The 20,615-nt window shown below is 44.1% G+C and overlaps 1 protein-coding gene and 1 non-coding gene across 3 annotated transcripts in view; one reads left to right on the top strand and one right to left on the bottom strand.

Moving 5' to 3' along the window:
- Window positions 1–20,615, bottom strand: part of SYNPO2 (synaptopodin 2) — a 419,056-nt gene that overhangs the window by 94,048 nt on the left and 304,393 nt on the right. For both annotated transcript variants that reach the window (XM_063920230.1, XM_063920229.1), the window contains exon 2: window positions 358–509. In XM_063920230.1, the coding sequence (XP_063776300.1) occupies window positions 358–509 (152 nt within the window). The remainder of the gene's footprint in view (window positions 1–357; window positions 510–20,615) is intronic.
- LOC134935165 (5S ribosomal RNA) lies at window positions 6,321–6,439 on the top strand. The gene has a single exon (XR_010179954.1). It is a non-coding gene; the product is annotated as a 5S ribosomal RNA (ribosomal RNA).

Raw genomic sequence — 20,615 nt, 5'->3', positions numbered from 1 at the left:
AGAGTGTATTTGGCTGACTGTCCCTAATTTCCATGGGCAGTCTCATGTTTTAAAGATTGTCCCAGAAAATGTCCCATTTTTTGTTACTGACAACTGCATAATAAAATAAATCCCTTTTCTCTGCATGTTATATGCAAGTCTACCTTCTATTCTTACTTTGTAGGCCTTACAAATAATCAAGAAACCAAAAATGTAGACTATCATTACATTCAGTAATTATGAGATGATAGAAACTGCAGGGTGCCCAATTCCTGCATAACTGTATGGTGCGCAGCCTGCATTAATGCTCTAGCTCTGCAGCAAACATTGGAATGCATTGGCAATTACTGTACGGAAATGAAATGCTGGATGTTTTACCTTTTCACAAGCAGCTGGAGGTCATCGTGTGATTTTTCTATAAGAGCCACAACTTCTGAGTAAGGAATGTCAGTGCAGGATGTCCCATTGATGGAGACCACCTCATCTCCCACACATAACCCTGCAGTGCAGGCCTTGCTGGTACTGCGAACCTGAAATAAATCCGAGAGAGTGTAAATAATGTGTAATACCCTTCATGTGACTTTGAGTTAGGCAGATTTTGCCTAGTTTCTTAAAGTAGGATAACATGAAATCTCCCTTCTATTTCGCACCATACTTAACACATTTTTCAGCATTAGGCAGCATAATGCAGGAAAAGAGTTGTGATTTGTTATTTTGAGGTAAGTTCTCCAAATTATTTCTAATATTTTTTTTCAAATAGTTTTGAATTTAGAGTGAGCTAATATAATTCAACTATATCAATACCTACTGTACATCAGTTTGTGGATATACTTCAATAGGAGGACTGCGGACTATGTGCATATGTAGTGCCTCCTGAGCTTTTTAGCTCACCGCCTATCCCTGATATGTAAATATGCTTATAATGTATGCATAAACAGTCATATAGCAGACAGTGACAGGAGCCGGGTGACGCTGTGTGACATTTTAATGCAGCACTCAGCTCCTGTCAGTGAGAAGGAGCTGGCGGTGCAGACATTAGTCTCCAGAGGCAGCCCAGCATCACAGGGGATGCCAGGCACACCTCCAGAATGATATCACCAGGGAAGGGGTTTCCCATGAGGCTACGCCCCATAGAAACGCAAACGCGGCTTCTGCAAGGCCACGCCTCATCCCTGCTAAGCAGGGGCATTTTAAGAGAGGAGGGGAGCCGTGCGCAGCCTTCATCACAGGCCCCCACCTCTCCAGCTGCAAGTAGACTCAGGCAAAATGCCAGAGTCTACTCAGCTTGCGCAGGTCTCCGGGAACATGGCGCCCCACGCCTTTTCCCTGGGACATCTTCAGTGCGCATGTGCAAATCACTCGGAAATGGCCGCAGCAGCCATTTTCCAAGTGATTTCTGTCCGCGGTGCATGGGTGCCGTAGTGGGACTCCGGTGGGGTAAGTATAATATATGGGTGTAGTGTGTGCGGTGTGGGCCTCCCTGGACCCAGCGGCCCGTGTGCACCGCACAGACTGCACCTATTATAGAAACGCCTATGCCACTAAGCTACACATCCTTTTTGGACGCACAAGGAGGCTCTTGGCTGCATTGGGTGTCACTGTCACCACCCCCCTAGAGTCCACTGCTGCGAAAGACCTTGCAACACAAGCTTATTTTGTGCAAATAAAGTGTTTAAAAACTACTTTGCTGTCATATTACTTAGCACACATTCTCTGTGAGGAGATCTGCTTAGCACACAGAAACTGTGGAGATACTTTATAAACTCTCCGTATTATGGAATGTGTAATTAGGGTTTCTAATTTTTTTCCTGTTTTATTTTTCTAATATGCAGAACATCCCCCCCCCCCCTGTGATTTCTAGTTTTAGTGAAATAAATATACCAAAACCAACAAAATTAGATACACAATATAAATTTGAAGTTTTCCAGTTGCTTTAAACATGCCTTGCTACACTGATATAAGCTAACATAATTTCTCATATACTCAAGACGAGGAGTGAGGAGAGGGCATACCTCCCAAATGTCTTCCTGGCAGTGGAGTGACTTCTGTGCAGTCTGAAGGCATGGGTCCAAAATTAGGGGCCATGACCTTGCTTCTAGGAGGCGTGGCCTCGTGGGTAATGCTGTGCCCATGAGCCACGCCCATATTTATTGACACTGTGGGGTCATGCCCAGCACTCCTGAAGCTGCTGAACATGCCCCCAGTCTGTCTCTACTGTGAATAGATACTGTGTGCATGCACACAGTATGTATTCACTGCTGCTCTGCTAAAAAGAGCAGCAAGTGAGAGGGGGCCTCCCAACTACCACCCCACCTCCACTACCAAGGGACACTGTGGCCTATGGGTGGGACAACAGGACAGTGTCCTTAAAACTGTCTGTCCTGCCAAAACTGGGCAGTTGGGAGGTGTGAGAGAGGGTGTCATTATAAAGTGAGGGGAAGTTAGGAGATAGGAATCCAAAGAAAAGTGCAGGATGTTGGTAGACAGTAACAGGAGACGGGGAGATTTTCAAACTGATTCAAAATTTTATTGAATTTCAAAACTTTGATGGCCACAAGTAGAAACGGACTGGGACCTCTTTTCTGCCCTGGCATCCGTGTGCGTGCACTGCACACGTGAAAGAGGGCATGCGTGACGCAAAAGGGGCGCGTGGACACTGCAAATGGGGGCGAGCCACTAGTCAGGAGGCATAGACTTGCGGCATGCCCCCATATTTCTTAGCAACAGGTCACCACGGTTAGTGGCAGTAGCAGCGGCGGGCTAAACAGTCCTGGTTTTAGGGATATCCCTGCTTGTGCACAGATGGTACAATCAAACTGACTGAGGTAATAGTTAAGTCACCTGTGCCTAACCCTGGATACCCTTAAAAGCTGGAATGTTGGAGTGCCTTGAGGACTGCGTTTGGGAACCACTGCGCTAGGGTTAATTGTTTTCAGGAGCCAGTATATTTTTGGAGTGTGGGAGTAATCTGCAGCCCCCAGGGTAAACCCACGCAAGTACAAGGAGAATATTTAGGATTCACACAGTTAGGGCCATGGGGAGTAATTCAGACCTAATCGTAGCAGGAAATTTGTTAACAGTTGGGCAAAACCATGTGCATTTGCTGCTGCGATCAACTCTGAATTAGGCCCAAGGTTTTGCTCAACTGCTAACAAATTTGCTACTATGATCAGGTCTGAATTACCCCATGGTGCAAATTAAACCCAAGACCTCAGTGCTGTAAGGCAACAATGCTTACCACTGCACTAACCATGCTGTCCATGTTAGTGGGACAAACTTAATTGGACCGATGATTCAATTTTCTGACTTAAATTTGCTGCTCATCAAAAATGTTAAATATTGCAGCAAATATTAGAAGTTTAGAACCGATTGATAAAACCTGTACTGGTGCTTGATCACTTCATAAACACAACAGTGTTGACATGGGATGCGGTATTGGTAAGTTCCTGCACTGATCTGCCACTCATGCTGGAACACTATGGAATGGGGGTGGTCTAAAGGTTGCCAGCGGCCGGGCTCCCGACCACCAGCATACCGACAACTTTTCTCCCTCTTGGAGGTCCACGACCCCCCTGGAGGGAGAATAGATAGTGTGGACACCGTGCCTGCAAGGGGCTCATTTGCGCTCGCCCAGCTGTCGGAATGCCAGCGGTCGGGCTTCCGGCGCCAGTATGCTGGTCGCCGGGAGCCTGACTGCCGGCAACACATACTGTACTACACCCATGGAATGGGTGTAGTATGAGTGGCCGGTGGCCGGGATCCCGGGGGCGGAATGAATATCTTGCTTTCTCACTGCTCACTCTCCTGATGGTTCACTTTGCTTTTTTATTTCCTGCAATTTGATTTGCACCCAGGCATTTCCAAGATAACACACTTTTTTTTTAACACATAATGAAAAAATGTATGCACAAAGGATGTTGCTCCAATGATTATTATTTTTACACTTGTAGACAAGAATATGTTTCCAAATATGGAGGTAACACAGAAAAGAAATGTTTCAGAAGTAATGCCAATATGAGATGTTTGCTGCAAAATAGTAATTATGTTAGGAGCAGAGCACCAGTCTGTCTGAGAATTACACAATTGCATAGAAATGATATAACACTATAACAGCAACTGCACCGGCAAATTGCGGAAATGGAAACATACTGACATGAAAAACTAAAATGCATTGTTAGTACAAAGGCGCAGTTGCCTACTTTTAAGGATCCCCTTAGGGAGTAGAGAACTAGGTGGCAAAGACAGGGAAGAGGCGGTGGTAGGGATGGCCATCAGTGGCCATCGATGGTAACATAGGTGGCAAACATTGATGTATAACCTCAATGGTGTAAAACCATCTGTAAGGAAACCATTGATGGTTTTGCACATCGATGGTCGTCCCTGCATTATTGTAAAATTAATAGCGGGCTAATCAGAGCCTGGGGGCGTGGCTCTACAGGTGTCAGGGGGTGGGTCTAAGCTCAGTGCCTTGACACTTTGAAGGAAAAAGAAACTATTCAGTAGCACTGAACCATTGATGGTGGGAAACCATCTGGTTCTCCCCCATCGATGGTAAAAGTATTCGACATCGGTCACAGACCATTGATGATTATGAATCATCGATGGCCGATGGCCATCCCAATGTGGTGGTAATCAGAGTAATTGAGAGGCTGGCTGAGCCCAGGTACTTTTCATGGGGCGTGGCCTAATCACAAGAGGCATGGCCATGCATTCTTAGAGAAAATTATATAATTTTTTTTATTTCTAAGCGCATCCCTGGCCACACTGCAGTCCAGCACACAGCAGCGTGCTGGGCTGAGGCGAAAAGCTGCAGCTGCTGCTGCCACCAGGTAAAGACCCACTGGGTCCCTCCATCAGACCTAGGCCCGGGTAATTAGTACCCTCTCCACCCCCCTCTCTGCGCCCCTGGTGGTGATGCAAATTGCATCATAATGACTCACAGAAAAATGTTGCAATTCGCATTACCATGTAGCAGGGGATCATGTGAACAAGCTCCTCCCAGCGAAACGTGCGTCACTTCCGGTCCGGCACCCGACTTCCGGGACCTCCGTAACGGAGCTTGGACGAGCGGACTTCCCTCCAGCTCACACACAGCAAGTACAACTTCGCCTGCTGCAGCCGGCATAAGCCCCTTTTGGTTTGGTCCCAGTCCCCTTGTGTCCAGCGCCGGTACAGGGGAGAAACTTCCTCCACTCTGTGCATGCTGCACAGACGGGACAGTTACCATAGCAACCAGTTTGTTGCCTGACATTTTTCTCGGTGATTGTACACACACACTGTGTGCAGGGAAATTGCTTATTAGCTCATTTCTTGTGCATTTAAAGCCATTACTTTCAGAATTAGAGCTATTAGCTCAGTCAGGTAATTTTTAGATCACACACATCCCTGCAGCAGGAGAACTTTGCTTTTGCAATACCATTACCAGTATTTGTTTATTTATGTACACTCTGTCTTCACAAATTGTGACAATTGTTTAAATACTTTTTTATCTCTTTTCAATAGACGGACAGCTACTGTGCTGGAGTTTATGTGGTTTTTCATGGTACTCTTTATGGTGCTATTTGAGTCAGCCAATGGTATTTCTGCAATCCATTCAGCGATTTATCTGCATGATGAGTGTTTAAACACAATTGTATTTTTTCCATAACAGACAGATAGCTGCCAATGCAGTTCATGTGCTGAATATTTATGTGAATTTTTCATGTTACTATCATATGAGTCATCATTGTCGCAATATATTCAGTAATTTCTTCTGTGACAATTATTGTAACACAATTGTTTTTCCTGCAAGCAGACAGATAGCAGCTTGGGCAGCTTATGTGCTGGATCCTATGTCAAATGATATTTCTCAGCATATATCATTTGGGCATTATTGCTAGAACACATTTGCAATTCTGATATTTCCGTACTATCCACTCAGGCTGTATTATTGCGATGATATATTCAATGTTTATAATTATTTTCTGAATTATTTTCTGAGTTATTTTCTGATATATCTAATGTATTTTTGGAAATTAACGTAAAGGTGAATCTTTACGGCACCTTCCATTTCAAAGAAATATTCCATCAATTAGGACATATCACTTTGTTTATTGCCACACCACATTTTCTTTGTGGGAAATTTGGCATGTGTTCTTACCGTAATTCCTTTGTGGGGGAATTCCCATAAAAGAAACAAATCATTCTGCACCATTTTTTCTCAACAATATTGTGGTGTTCTTTTGCTCAAGCTGCCTCTTGGGCAAACATTTGGCTTTTTGACAACGCCATCCATTGGACCAATCTGTCCCAAATAGCTCAAGTAATAGCCATCCCCCCAGCAGATAGGCACTCACCTGACTTTCTACAGTCATACCATGCTGGACATGCCCGATCTCGTCTGATCTTGGAAGCCAAGCAGCATTGGGCCAGGTTAGTACCAGAAAGGGTGACCCTCTGGGAATACCGGGTACTGTAGCACCAAGGAATACACCTTCTGCTGATCAGCAAATTCAATTCCATTCGAGCCTTGTACTCCATTACCGCAGTTGACCCACTTCCGGGAGTCCAAATTTTATACAAGCCGGTTTTCCATTATCTCTCATATGAATATACATATGTATATAACTTCATAGTCTCATAGAGATAATAGGAATATTTATATTTTCGCTTTTGATTAACGTCAAACATCAATACTCACTTACAAATCAGGGGGTTTACAGAGAAACTTTCTGTCACCCTCTTTATACAAGTGAGTTACAAATTGTATCGTCAACAATATTTTTGTTTAATACTTGTTTTAACTATATTGCTGATTTACAGCAATAATTTTAGTATCCTTTCGTCTGTGATTAAAAGTTAAGTTTTATCTTTTCCTACCCACACATTACCAAATTCTATCTTTTCAATATACAGAATCAAGTGTGCCCCTGAGAGACATTATCAATAGTCCCCCTTTTTTTGCCTCTTGCGCAAACCTCTCTACGGAAATGGAAACATACTGACATGAAAAACTAAAATGCATTGTTAGTACAAAGGCGCAGTTGCCTACTTTTAAGGATCCCCTTAGGGAGTAGAGAACTAGGTGGCAAAGACAGGGAAGAGGCGGTGGTAGGGATGGCCATCAGTGGCCATCGATGGTAACATAGGTGGCAAACATTGATGTATAACCTCAATGGTGTAAAACCATCTGTAAGGAAACCATTGATGGTTTTACACATCGATGGTCGTCCCTGCATTATTGTAAAATTAATAGCGGGCTAATCAGAGCCTGGGGGCGTGGCTCTACAGGTGTCAGGGGGCGGGTCTAAGCTCAGTGCCTTGACACTTTGAAGGAAAAAGAAACTATTCAGTAGCACTGATCCATTGATGGTAGGAAACCATCTGGTTCTCCCCCATCGATGGTAAAAGTATTCGACATCGGTCACAGACCATTGATGATTATGAATCATCGATGGTCGATGGCCATCCCAATGTGGTGGTAATCAGAGTAATTGAGAGGCTGGCTGAGCCCAGGTACTTTTCATGGGGCGTGGCCTAATCACAAGAGGCATGGCCATGCATTCTTAGAGAAAATTATATATATTTTTTTATTTCTAAGCGCATCCCTGGCCACACTGCAGTCCAGCACACAGCAGCGTGCTGGGCTGAGGCGAAAAGCTGCAGCTGCTGCTGCCACCAGGTAAAGACCCACTGGGTCCCTCCATCAGACCTAGGCCCGGGTAATTAGTACCCTCTCCACCCCCCTCTCTGCGCCCCTGGTGGTGATGCAAATTGCATCATAATGACTCACAGAAAAATGTTGCAATTCGCATTACCATGTAGCAGGGGATGGCGAAGTGATTTGCCAAGAGCCACCACATAATGATGCCCACCTCCTGTCATCTTCACTGGGAAAGTGGACTAGGTCAGAGAGAGTGGTTTAGCTTCCCCTAAATTTGGGAGTCTTCTGTACACTCTAAGGGGTATATTTACTAAGGTGTGAGTTTTTTTTTTAAAGTGGAGATGTTGCCCATAGCAACCAATCAGATTCCACTTAACATTTATCTAACTGCTTCTAGAAGATAATAGCTAGAATCTTATTGGTTGCTATGGACAACATCTCCACTTCTAAAAAACCTGCCACCTTAGTAAATATACCCCTAAGAGATTAGGCAAATATGTATTAAGGCTGATTCATTCTATTTTCCACTACACAAAATGGTCTCTTTATGACTGTGGATAGATTTCATACAGTAACGGCAGTGTATGGGGGATGCAAATGTTCACAGATGCTGGCCAGACCAGTATGTCCTGTGCCCAGTACAGGTTAGACACATACATGTGCATTGTACTGTATTGCATTGCATTCACTGGGTAACAGTGCCGCAGAACCTTTTTTTCTGCTAAATTAGTTATTATATATGGGTGTTCTAAAGGGGAATCATCATATACTTAATACTTAATAAGATGGCATTTACATTAATCAGGTGCACTTTACATGAAAATGCAAAACTGAATGCAAACATTTGCATGTACTGTATTTAAACAGTATATGAATACAAATTTGAATCAAGAGAAAAGCATTTAACAACATTTTTTAATTAAAATATGTGTTACTTTAGAATTTTAATTTATATGCAATCTGCGAACTAGCCCAAGCATGTGCGATTTGACTCAAACATGGTAGAACACGCTTTAACATGGTCGACTTACTCAAATACAGTATAGCTGAAAACATAAAGAAAAAAATAGCAGAAGATTTGTTGAACCTGTGCAACTGCCAGGTCATAATTACAGCATGGAGAAGTTCCTGCACTCATCTGACACACATGCCGGAACACAGTGAAGCCAATGGAATGTAGTCATTAGGTCGACAGTAGCATTTGTTGACAGTTATGATGTCAACATTGTTATTCTCAGAATGTAGACATTTGACAAGTTAACATTGTCAGAATATTGACATTAAGGTTAGGCTGTGGGACGGGAGGGTTCGGGTTAGGGATAGGGATTAAGCAGGAGCATTCTAAAAGAGGAAGGGGCTGTGTGCTGCCTCTTTCTGAGCCCCCTCCTCTTTATCCGGCAGCCTGAGCACTAATAGGCTCTATCGCTATACCAGAGTCTACTGTGCAGAGTGCAGATACAGGGCTCCAGAAAAATGGCTGTTTCCCTACTGTGCATGTCGAAAATGCTTGAAAAATGGCAGTTGCATCATTTTCCCGTTGATTTTGCTAACCGCTGTTGACACGGACTCCAGAGAGGTAAGTATTGAAGAACATGGGTGCAGGGGATGCAGTGTGGGTCCCCCTGCACCCAGGGGCTCATGTGCACTGCACACTTTGCACCCATTATATATACGCCTATAGGATTAGGGTTAAGGATAGAAGGACTGTACTTGCCAGAAAGCTGGCGCATCAGATGACACAGTCAGAACTGACAGTCATATAACTGCTGGGACCTGGCAGTCAACGAAGGAGATGTTACTAGAGCTGGGACCAGGAAGAGACTGCTAGGCCACCACGGAAAATATGTCGACATTCTGCAATGTCGACATTCTCATGTTATCATTATGAACATCAACATAATGGGGGGTATTCAATTGTTTGAAAAGTCATTTGGGTGTCTATTTTTTCCTATCTAAAAGACAGGAAAAAAAGACACCCAACCAACTTTTCAATTCAATTCCCCCCTATGACTGTTGCCGTATCATCTAACCCTAAACCAATAACTTCCATTCTTGCTAAACTGAGTTTTTTTTTATTATTTGTATTTATGATTTCCACCCAGGCATCTCCTGTTATCTATTTGTACAATCTTCAGGCTGTATACAGGGCCCAGTTCATACCTGATTGCAGCAGCAAAACTGTTCTCTCTAGGCAAAACGATATGAACGTTCTCGTTCAGTAATGAACTCATTCATATTGTTCAGTGTGTAGGCACCAACGATGAACGATGAGCGGCCCCGCCCTTGTTCATCATTGGTGCTGGGTTGTTTGTGCATGCAGGCCAATATGGACAATCTCGTCCATATTAGCATACAGTGCTAAGGAGCCGGGTGACGGGGGGAGTGAAGAAACTTCATTCCCCCCGTCACCTCCCCTACCCCCCCCCCCCCCCCCCCCGCCGCCCGGTCGTCCATCTGCCTTATCGGCTGTCAGGCAGCTCGGCGGCGGGTTGCCTAATGTGTAGGGGGCTTAACTATCTCTGCACATGTTACATCTGCCCCACCTGCAGTGCACATGGGTTTGCCCACTAGAGAACAATTTTGCTGTTGCGATCAGGTCTGAATTAGGCCCATAGCTTTTTAAAATACCATTTTTAGTGTCCAGGTACATTAAGGCACAACACCTAGTAGCACAGTCTCAGTGAACCATGATATCATATGTACATTCAGAATACTGCATTATAGGAATTGGTCTGCATTACAAAATGGAAACTTTTCCAGGGGTCAACTCAGGCTGACAGTGATTTAATGGCAGATCAAATGAATATTGAACTTTTCAGTCATGTAGCTGAGATAGAAAATGAAATCCAACACATCGCTCTAGTACAAAGGACTGCACATAACCTGACATGATATGCAGGTTTTATAAACGATAGATGCTGCCAAAATACTGTGATCCCAACATTTACAAATAAGGAATGGTATGCTACGTTTATTCCTCTGCTGTTAGAATGTAAATAGCCCAGTAGTTTTGAAAGCAACAATGAAAGAAATGATACTTCAAATCTGTCTATTACAATGTTTCAGCATTCAGATGTTTCCATTAACATCCAACTTTCCTGTGGCTGTGATCAGGAAATCTAAATATTAGGGCTGATGATTGCCTGGAAGTGATGCATAACTAGCTGTTGGCATTGGAAAGATTGCAGCATCAAGGGAGACCGGGCACAAACAATTATGCACTTGCTTAAAGCAAAAAGTTACATTGCTAGCCAGTAGAAAATGTGTGGTGCCCTTTGCTTGGTCGCACATGTGGACACATGTGCGGCAGTCCCGCCGCAGCCGGATCCAACCTCAGCATGCTGCGGCTGGGCTGGATGACAGGACAGCAAGATTTCAATGTATGTGTTCTTGCGGCTGTGAACAGGATTCCTGTGCACACACAACTTCCCTCCCGGCCAAGAGGGTACCATTCAGCGGGACCTGCTTGGCGCTATGTGTGGCCCCAGCCTAAGGGACCCGCTTGGCCTGGAGGGGGGTTTCTATGTGCACAGATCCTGTTCTGCAGGATGCCGCAGAACAGGATCTGGTCAGTGACACACGGGATTTCGTAGAACACAGTGCGGCTGTGCCACACTGTGTGAACACATACATTGAAATGTATGTGTTCACACTGAAATCCCGTCGTCCTGCCATCCGACCCAACCGCACCATGCTGCAGTTGGATTCGGCGGCGACGGCAGGGCTGCTACACGTGTGGGCACCTGCATAGGTGCACTCTCCTTCTGGCCAAGTGCCCGCTATGTGTGGCCGTACACTTATGTATCATCATGGCTACCCCAGAGAGCCCAAATCTAGCAGACATTAAAGGTATGACTATTACAGTACATTTAATTTTCTAGTTTTAAGAAAATAAACACTGGATTTATTATTCTCTATTGTACTACATACAGTATAGAAAGCCATTCTAACTGGCAACCACGGGTCAGACAGGAACTAACATATGTGCTTGACTTTGCAGAGGGCTATAAAATGCTTATAAATTCATATTGGACCCACTATGCCTCTATTTATGGTAAATGCCTCATCATTGGAGAATCTGAGGTGACTTTTGCTATATGGAGACAAATGATGACAGGAAGAGGTGTGGCAGGGAAGATTCATTCAATATAAATAGTTGTCACATTGACTGTCAGTCATGTGTATACCCCAAGTACTAAAATAACTTTAGTACTGGTTACGCTGTAAGGGTTTTTCCATGCAATTTGAAGATCTGCTGCCTGAAAGTTCCATTATATTGTGATATAAGGGTATGAAGTACACAGTTATTCACCATTTCTCAGGCCTTCTCACAAAAATGTCCACTAGCTGGTGTTAACGACAAGTGAGCATGCCTCCATCACTTATAGGCCTGAATGACTTAGACAAAGACGATTTCTGCCAGGAACTCTAGGGGGAATTCAATTGTTGTTTGCGCGGTTGGAATAAGGGGTACCACTCTGCAACAGGGCTAACAACTGGGATAGTGTCTGTGCAACCTATAACTGGCAATATGGAGCATCTTTGTAGTGTATTGCTGACAAATTGGGGTTTATGTATAAGAACTGGTGGGAACTTGTGAATTTCTCTCCAATATACACAGTATATCTAGCAGAAGAGAGAGACTCATTACTGTCTAGCAATGGAAAGTGTCTCATTGTAATATCTAACTGGCAGTAAGGTTACATGGGTAAATTTGGTTGGCAGTGGCTGTTATCTATGTGTAATATATAGCTACAGATGGGGTATCACAGTGCCATATCAGACTGGCAATGCAGGATTGTTATGCTTTTGGGTTATCTCTACTATATATGGCAGGCAGCAGAGCGGAACTTTTCACTCTACAGAAGCTAAATGATATGTGCCTGATCTAAGATTACAATCATCAATGTGTGTAGATGGCACTCGTATTAGATAATAGAGGGGTTGGTAATGGAATCCCAGCGGTCAGGATCCCGAAGGTCAGAACACCTAACCAGAATGCCAGCAGCGGGGCAAGCACTAGAAAGCCCCTTGCGGGCTCGGTGGCTCGCAGCGCTTGCTACAGGTTTTATTCATACTCTATGGGTGTCGTGGACACCAACGAGTGGGAATAGCCTTGGCGCAGCTGTCGGCATTTTCGGTGGTCGGGATCCCAGCGTCAGTATTCTGACCGCCGGGATCCCGACTGTTGGGATAGTAACTACATCCCACTCAGAGCTGTACATTGAGGGAAGTGTGATGCAAATAAATAACATGTCTGCACTGTATTTCTGTGTATGACAATGTTGACCAGTTACTGGGGAAGAAGATGATGATGAGGATGATGATAATGATGATGATGATGATGATGATGATGATGATGATGATGATGATGATGATGATGGCCATATGGCTATTTGCTGAATAGAAGATTTCACTAAGTGGGAGACTGGTAGTCCACCCTCCACTCCCAATACTCATAGTAACATATCACACTGAATGTTACTAGAAAAAGGATGTAATTCAATTTATGTCCTGCACCTTGTGCACTGACTTTCCATCATTGAGTCATAGCAGAGGTAGGATAATGTTTATTATTTTATAATACAGTATATGTAAATTCTAGGTTTCATATGATCTCTGCATAAAACAAATGTTAGAAACCAATGAGTCTTTATAATACAGTATATGTATGTATGTTCTAGGTTTGAGCACTGACATCCTAGCATAATGCACCTAACAAGTATCTCAAAGATTTTTTGTTTTTATCTCTCCTTAATATTTATTCTCTGGAACCATGAAAAAGCTATCGCTAACTAGTGATTTTACTAGATGTAGGTATATTGTTTGTATGTTGCAGCAATGTAGTATGTTTATTTACACTGGGTAGACTATATTATACAGTTTCTGGCTATTTCTTAATCTAATATTTGACTCAAAGAACAGGAAACCATCAAGTACTTAACAAATCTCCTATTACTATTAAGCTGTAGCAGATAATTAAATTAGAGAAAACATCATTTCAACCACTTACACTAGGGAACAACAAACTACTATATTATGGATGTATTCCCTATTCATCTTACAACAACAATAACGAGATTCTAATTGTAAAGCGCAACGGAATATGCTGCGCTATATAAGAAACTGTTAATAAATAAATAAATAAATAAATCACTCTAACTAGCAAGTTTTTAATTAAATATCTGCTATATAAAGTTACTGTGGTATTTAAGAAAGTCGGGTTCTACAACAAAATCTCATGATGTAGCATAGTGAATGCAACACTTCATCCTGTTTACTATCTCTTTGGGAATATCTTTCATTTATTCTACTTCAATTTTCACCACAACATTTTCATTTATTTCTTAAATAAATGATGAAGTGAGGAGCCATCAAACGTAATACACATACATTTTTTTTTTTTTTTGCGCTTTGCAATATACAGTATGGCAGGAAGGAGTAAAAGGTGTCCCATTGAAAGTATTGGTGAATAAAATACCTGATCTTCTCTAATCACATGTAAAACTTAAGTCCTTTTATGAGACAATGGTTCTTTCTGCAAATTCAGTACCACCACTGTAAATGCTGCTTCTCCACTGTTGAAATCATTTAAATATCATATCTTTAAAATGCAAAGGTTTTTTTCAATGCAAATGCAAGACGAGGTGCATGATAGTCCCTAACCTATGTAGGATGGGACTTATAGGACACTATCAAAATGTGACCATAAAGATGACAATTTATAACTGTCACAGTGACATCACTTACCCCCGTAATTTGTCAATAACATATTGTCAGGGACTGACACTTTACTGGTGATGCTGGCAGTGGCACCAAGATTTAAGAATTATCTATTCTGAGAAATAGATAAAAATATATATTTAAAAAACAATTCAAAACCAAAAAGCATTATAAAATGCCTGTTTTAACTAATAAATTCTGTTTTCAAATTATTTTCACCTGATATTACTATCTTAAGTTGGTGATAATGGAACAATTATTGCAGCAATATACAGTATGTGCTGTTTATTATGGAATATTGCAGGATTACATATGGAATGGCATGGAGGACATATAGCCAGTGCAAGCCAACAAATCTGACTGTCGGGGAAGTAAAAAAAAGTATTTTTGCCCTTTGGTAAAGATGCGCCAAGCACCTCCTGCCATCAAATTCATTATCCACCATATCTGCAACAGACTTGAAGCCATTGCAAAGAATGCAAGAACCATGGACCAAGCATAGTTTTACTATTTGACTTGCTCTTACATTACATGGATATACTTTTGAATTATTTATTTTTCATGAGAAAGAGACTTATGCTCAACTATGATGTCTCCAGAATTAAACAGCCTCTTCACCTTTAGGTGAAAGTTAGCTGGTAAGTCCTAGATTTGGGGGGAAATGTAATAGGCTACAAGCTGCAAGCAGCTATAAGAGTTCGATGAGTTACCAGCTAGATTTTAAGCAGTGTCGGCAATGTTTGAAAGTGGTAAAATCTAGTGGCTAACTCGGCGAAATCTCGCCACTGCCTGCAACTTGCTAGTATGTTTACTACATACAGTTATTCTTTTAACCTTTTCCCTGCCACGGTTCCTTGACTAAACTTACTGCATTTTCTTTCTCCAGTTAGCAGGGAATAACATTATTTAGTTTTGCCACTGTTCTATTTCTATCAAAAAAAGTGTTCTATTTCTATTCAGAAAAAAAGGTGCTGTAAGAGGCGCTGTGCCAAAAATGATCAGAGTATTAAAACATTCAGATATATCATTGTCAATGATCATATGACCAGTATTCCTGAATGTAATTGGGGGCATATTGTGATAATAGGGGGTAGCAATTTCTATAAGGTATATCCAGGAGGACACATGGGGCTAGATGCATCATTGCTTGGAAAGTGATAAAATGTAGAGTGAAAAAGTACCAGCCAATCAGCTCCCAACTGCCATTTTTCAAACACAGCCTGTGACATGGCAGTTAGGAATTGATTGGCTGGTATTTTTTTACTCTCCATTTTATCACTTTCCAAGCGATAATGCATCTAGCCTATAGAGCCTAAACATTGTCCGTGTCACATCTTTTCTCCCAGTCACTTCTGCGACCTTATGCTAATGCTACTACAAAGCCCTACCCTGGTGTACAGCCGTGAAGACGAATGTGCAAAGACTGAAAAGCCTACTTTGAGCGTCTTCAGATGTGGCAATGGTGCTGTAATTCTTTAGTGGCACAATCAGATGCACCATCAAATCTTGCACTAGCCCTATTGCAGGTGCAGAATATCTGGCTGAACATGGGGCCTAATTTAGATCTGATCGCTGGGCAGCGATTTTTGCAGTCCTGCAATCAGATATTCGCCGCCTACAGGGGGAGTGTTTTGTCGCTGTGCAAGTGTACAATCACATGTGTAGCAGAGCTGCAGAAACTGATTTTGTGCAGTCTCTGCGCAGTCCAGGACTTACACAGCCGCTGCGATCACATCAGCCTGTTCTGGACCATATTTGACGTCAGACACCCTCCATGAAAATGCTTGATCCCGCCTGCGTTTTTCCAGAGACTCCCTGTAAATGGTCAGTTGGCATCAAGAAACATCCTTTTCCTGTCAATCTCCTTGCCCATTCGAATGGATACTTCGCACCATCCCATCACAGGGCGCCGATGCCCATTGCAGCCGTGCAACGCACCGCTGCAGTGTGGTGCATATGCATGCGCAGTTCGGATCTGATCGCCCGCTGTGCGAAAACGCACAGCAGCGATCAGATCTGAATTACCGCCATGGTCTCTTATATAAAGGATTCTGCATCTCTGTATGCAACCACTATCAGCAACACACACAACACACTGATAACACTGCAATAAGAGGCAGCATCTCTGTGCTACTGATTAGTCATCCCCCTGTTACCTCCCAGTCACTGCCCAGGAATGCCCCATACATTTCTAATACACTTCTGCTACCAATTATCTAAATTTATACTGCGACTCTCTACAAACAAGTGGCCTCACGCAGAAGTTACACTGCGCATGCGCACACAGTGAGATGTGACGGCATCTCACATGTGTGAACGCCTCTGCTTGATTGACAGGCGTCAGCGTTCGCGGGACGGGAGGGGGTGTCATGACGGCGTGTCGTGGGAGGTGTTGAGGGGGTGCGGTCCGGACAATGCAGGCGTCTCCAGAACGTTTGCAGGGGGGCACCGGCGGCTGCGTGACATCACACGCAGATGCTGCAACCCAAAAGATGGCAGGTTGCCGTCTGCCTTAGCAGCTAGACTGCATAGGCAGAGGGCAACCCTAAACATGCAAGAGCATCGCCATTGTGCGATATGCTCATATGTTTGCGGGGAAGGGGCAGGACCCAGCCCTGTGCTGAGCGTCCCTCCGAATGTCAGTGTAATGGGTTGTAGACATGCAATTTTTTGCACATCTACGATCCATGCTGAATTAGGCCCAAAATCAGGATGGATGCATGCGTAGATGAAAAACTCCACAACACTGTTGCATCAGACACTCAGTCACTATGTGAGTAACACTACTGTAGCTCACTACAGTTCTAAGCTGCAGTGAAAGCAAGGTATGACGTGCCTTAACATAAATTCTACTTTGATGGCACAAAGAGTTAAAAATTATTTTTTTTAAAAGTAATATTGCTTCTTTATTTTGTAGTTTAATTAATCAGCATACCTTTTTTCTTCACTTACTGTATCCATTATATTGTCTATTCTTGCAGGTAATATTTTTACGTTCGGACTCTTATTGTGAATTTCAAAGTTTGCAGTCATTACATTTCTGCACATTTTCTTAATTGTTCTACACTAACCACGCCCGATAGGATAATTAATTGATCTTTGCTTTTACAGCTCTAATCGTTGATTATTAATTCTGTGAAAAGAAAATTTACAAACACATTACACGATGTGATTCCATTGAATGGCGAAGAAAGTGGTTGTATAATATAATATTGAACTTCACACCTCTGCAAAATAGCCTGTTGCCTATTATTTGATTTACATGAAAATTCACTGCAATTACACTGATCTCTACTCAGAACTGCAATTTCAACTAGCTTGTTCAAATAGTTGATATTTGAGCCTTTTTAAAGGTTATTTTTGCATTTTTGCAAATTTCTTCAAATTGTATATAATTTTCATTTTAAACTTTGCTTTATTTAACATGTTATTTTGTACAAGGCTGAACACTTTCTTTTACAGTAAAAGTTTTATTACTAAAGTACAAGTACACAACAGGGATGGCCATCGCAAGGGAAATATGAAAGAGTGGAGGCATTGCTGTCATCGCATTCTGCCTAGTGATAGCATGTAGCTATAGCATGTTAACCATTCTATGGTTTATTGTCACGCAATGGGCTTTGACTCCCTCTTACTGGACCCAGCGCTGTCACTTCACCCACTGGGTGTAGTAACACAAACATATTGAGCCCGGTTAGCTGCTGGTGATTTGGCACCTATTTCTGGCTTCTGCACTGCTTGGGTGCTGCCATTTTGGATTGCTCAACAACTCAGAGTTCTCCCAATAACAAAAGGGCTAGCTACCACCTGTCTGGAGACACCAATGACTGAACAGAGCACCCTATTTAGGCCCCCCACTTGCATCTGCTCATTGCCAGTAAAACTTGTATCTACCAGTTCCTGGTTCTTGTATCAGCAGCTCCATTTCCTGATTACTGTTTGGATTGAATCTACTATCTGAAGCACCTTCCATGGTACACACTCAAGCTCTGAGCTCAACTGTTCTCAGCTTCAATTTCTCCTAGCTTGTTTCTGCCTGCAATCCTGAGCAGTTCCCACACTTCTAATGATCTCCAGTTTGCAGACTGTGCAATTAAACATTGCAGTTCGGTGCAGTTCAAGTCTGATAATAATACTCACAGCCCGTACCTGACCTGCATGTATTACTATTATTCAGTCAACAGAGTGCACATCTATTACCTGTGTGCATTATTACTCTTAACTAGCCGAGCTGAACAGGTGAGATCCCGCTGTCAGATTTCGTGGTTTCGGCTCAGGCGCCAATTTCAAAAGTCAATGGGGCAAACCGATGATGATTGAGAGAGCCATCTGTCACAGCTCTCAGCATGTCCCCATAGACTATAATGGGGAAATTATGTGGCCCGCACCACTCTGACACCACCACCTGCTCTGCCGACACTGCCGCCAGTACTGCCGATGCCATCACCAGCACTGCCGCCACCCCTCACACTGTCAGTACCCCCGCACTGAGGATACCACCACCACTCCCTCACTGCTGACACCCCTGCCCTGAGGACTCTACCGGCACTCCTGCACTGCCAACACAACCGGTAATCCTGAACTGCTGACTCAGCCGACACCCCCACACTGCTGACACACCTCAGTACTAAGGACACCACTGGCACTCCCGTGTTGCTGACACTACCAGCATCCCAGCAATACTAACACCACCAGCAACCCCGCACTGAGGACACTGATAGCAATGCCAGTACTGCCTGCAACCCTGCAGTGAGGACACCCCTTGCACCCCTACACTGCCAATCACAACCAGCAGTACCAACTCCGCCAGCAACTCTGCACCAGGAACACTGCGCACTCCTGCACTGAGGACACCATCATTACTGCCGACACCGCCAGCACCCCAGCAGTACGGACACCACCGGCAATCCCGCACTGAGGACACTGCCAGCACTGCCGACACTGCTGGCACACCTGCAGTGAGGACACTCATGGCACCCCTACACTGCCAACACAGCCAGCAGTACCAACTCCGCCAGCAACTCCGCATCGGGGACACTGCCCGCACCCCCGCACTGAGGACACCACCATTACTGTTGACACTGCCAGCACCTCAGCAGTGTGGACACCGCTGGCAAACCCACACTGAGGGCACTGCCGGCACCCCAGCAGTGAGGACACTCCTGGCACCCCCACACTGCCAACACAGCCAGCAATACCAACTCCGCCAGCAACTCCGCACCCTGGACACTGCTGGCACCTCTGCACTGAGAACACCGCCATCACTGCCGAACAACGCCAGCACCCCAATTGTACGGACATCGCTGGCAACCCCACACAGAGGACACTGCCAGCACTGCCGACACCCCCGCAGTATGGATACCCCTGGCACCGACGCACTGCTGACACAGCCAGCAGTACCGACACCGCCAGCAACTCTGCACTGAGGGCACCACCATCACTGCCGACACCTCGAGCACCCCAGCAGTACTGACACTGCTGGAAACCCAACAATGAGGATTCTGCCAGCATCCCTGCATTGCCGACACTCCTGCACTGAGAACACCACCGGCATCTCCTGTCACACTAAGTGCACTAATGGTGTATCCGCCCTGCACTGTATCTTGCATTGTATCCGACCCACACTGTATCCCACACTATATCCAACACGCATTGTATCCAGTACTGTATCCAACCAGCACTGTATCTGACCCGCACTGTGTCCAGTCAGCAATGTATCCAGCACTGTATCTGACCCACACAGTAGCCAACCCACACAGTATCCAACCAGCACTGTATCCCACCAGCAATGTATCCAGCACTGTATCCGACCCACACAGTATCCAACCCACACTGTATCCGCCCTGCACTGTATCTTGCATTGTATCCGACCCACACTGTATCCCACACTATATCCAACACGCACTGTATCCAGTACTGTATCCAACCAGCACTGTATCTGACCCGCACTGTGTCCAGCCAGCAATGTATCCAGCACTGTATCTGACCCACACAGTAGCCAACCCACACAGTATCCAACCAGCACTGTATCCCACCAGCAATGTATCCAGCACTGTATCCGACCCACACAGTATCCAACCCACACTGTATCCGCCCTGCACTGTATCTTGCATTGTATCCGACCCACACTGTATCTCACACTATATCCAACATGCACTGTATCCAGTACTGTATCCAACCAGCACTGTATCCGACCCACACAGTATCCAACCCACACTGTATCCGCCCTGCACTGTATCTTGCATTGTATCCGACCCACACTGTATCCCAC

This window comes from Pseudophryne corroboree, chromosome 1 (genome assembly GCF_028390025.1).
Source record: "Pseudophryne corroboree isolate aPseCor3 chromosome 1, aPseCor3.hap2, whole genome shotgun sequence".
In the NCBI taxonomy this organism is placed as follows: domain Eukaryota; kingdom Metazoa; phylum Chordata; class Amphibia; order Anura; family Myobatrachidae; genus Pseudophryne; species Pseudophryne corroboree.
The sequence above is the reverse complement of the archived record's forward strand: the minus strand, read 5'-3'. Positions and strand labels throughout refer to the sequence as shown.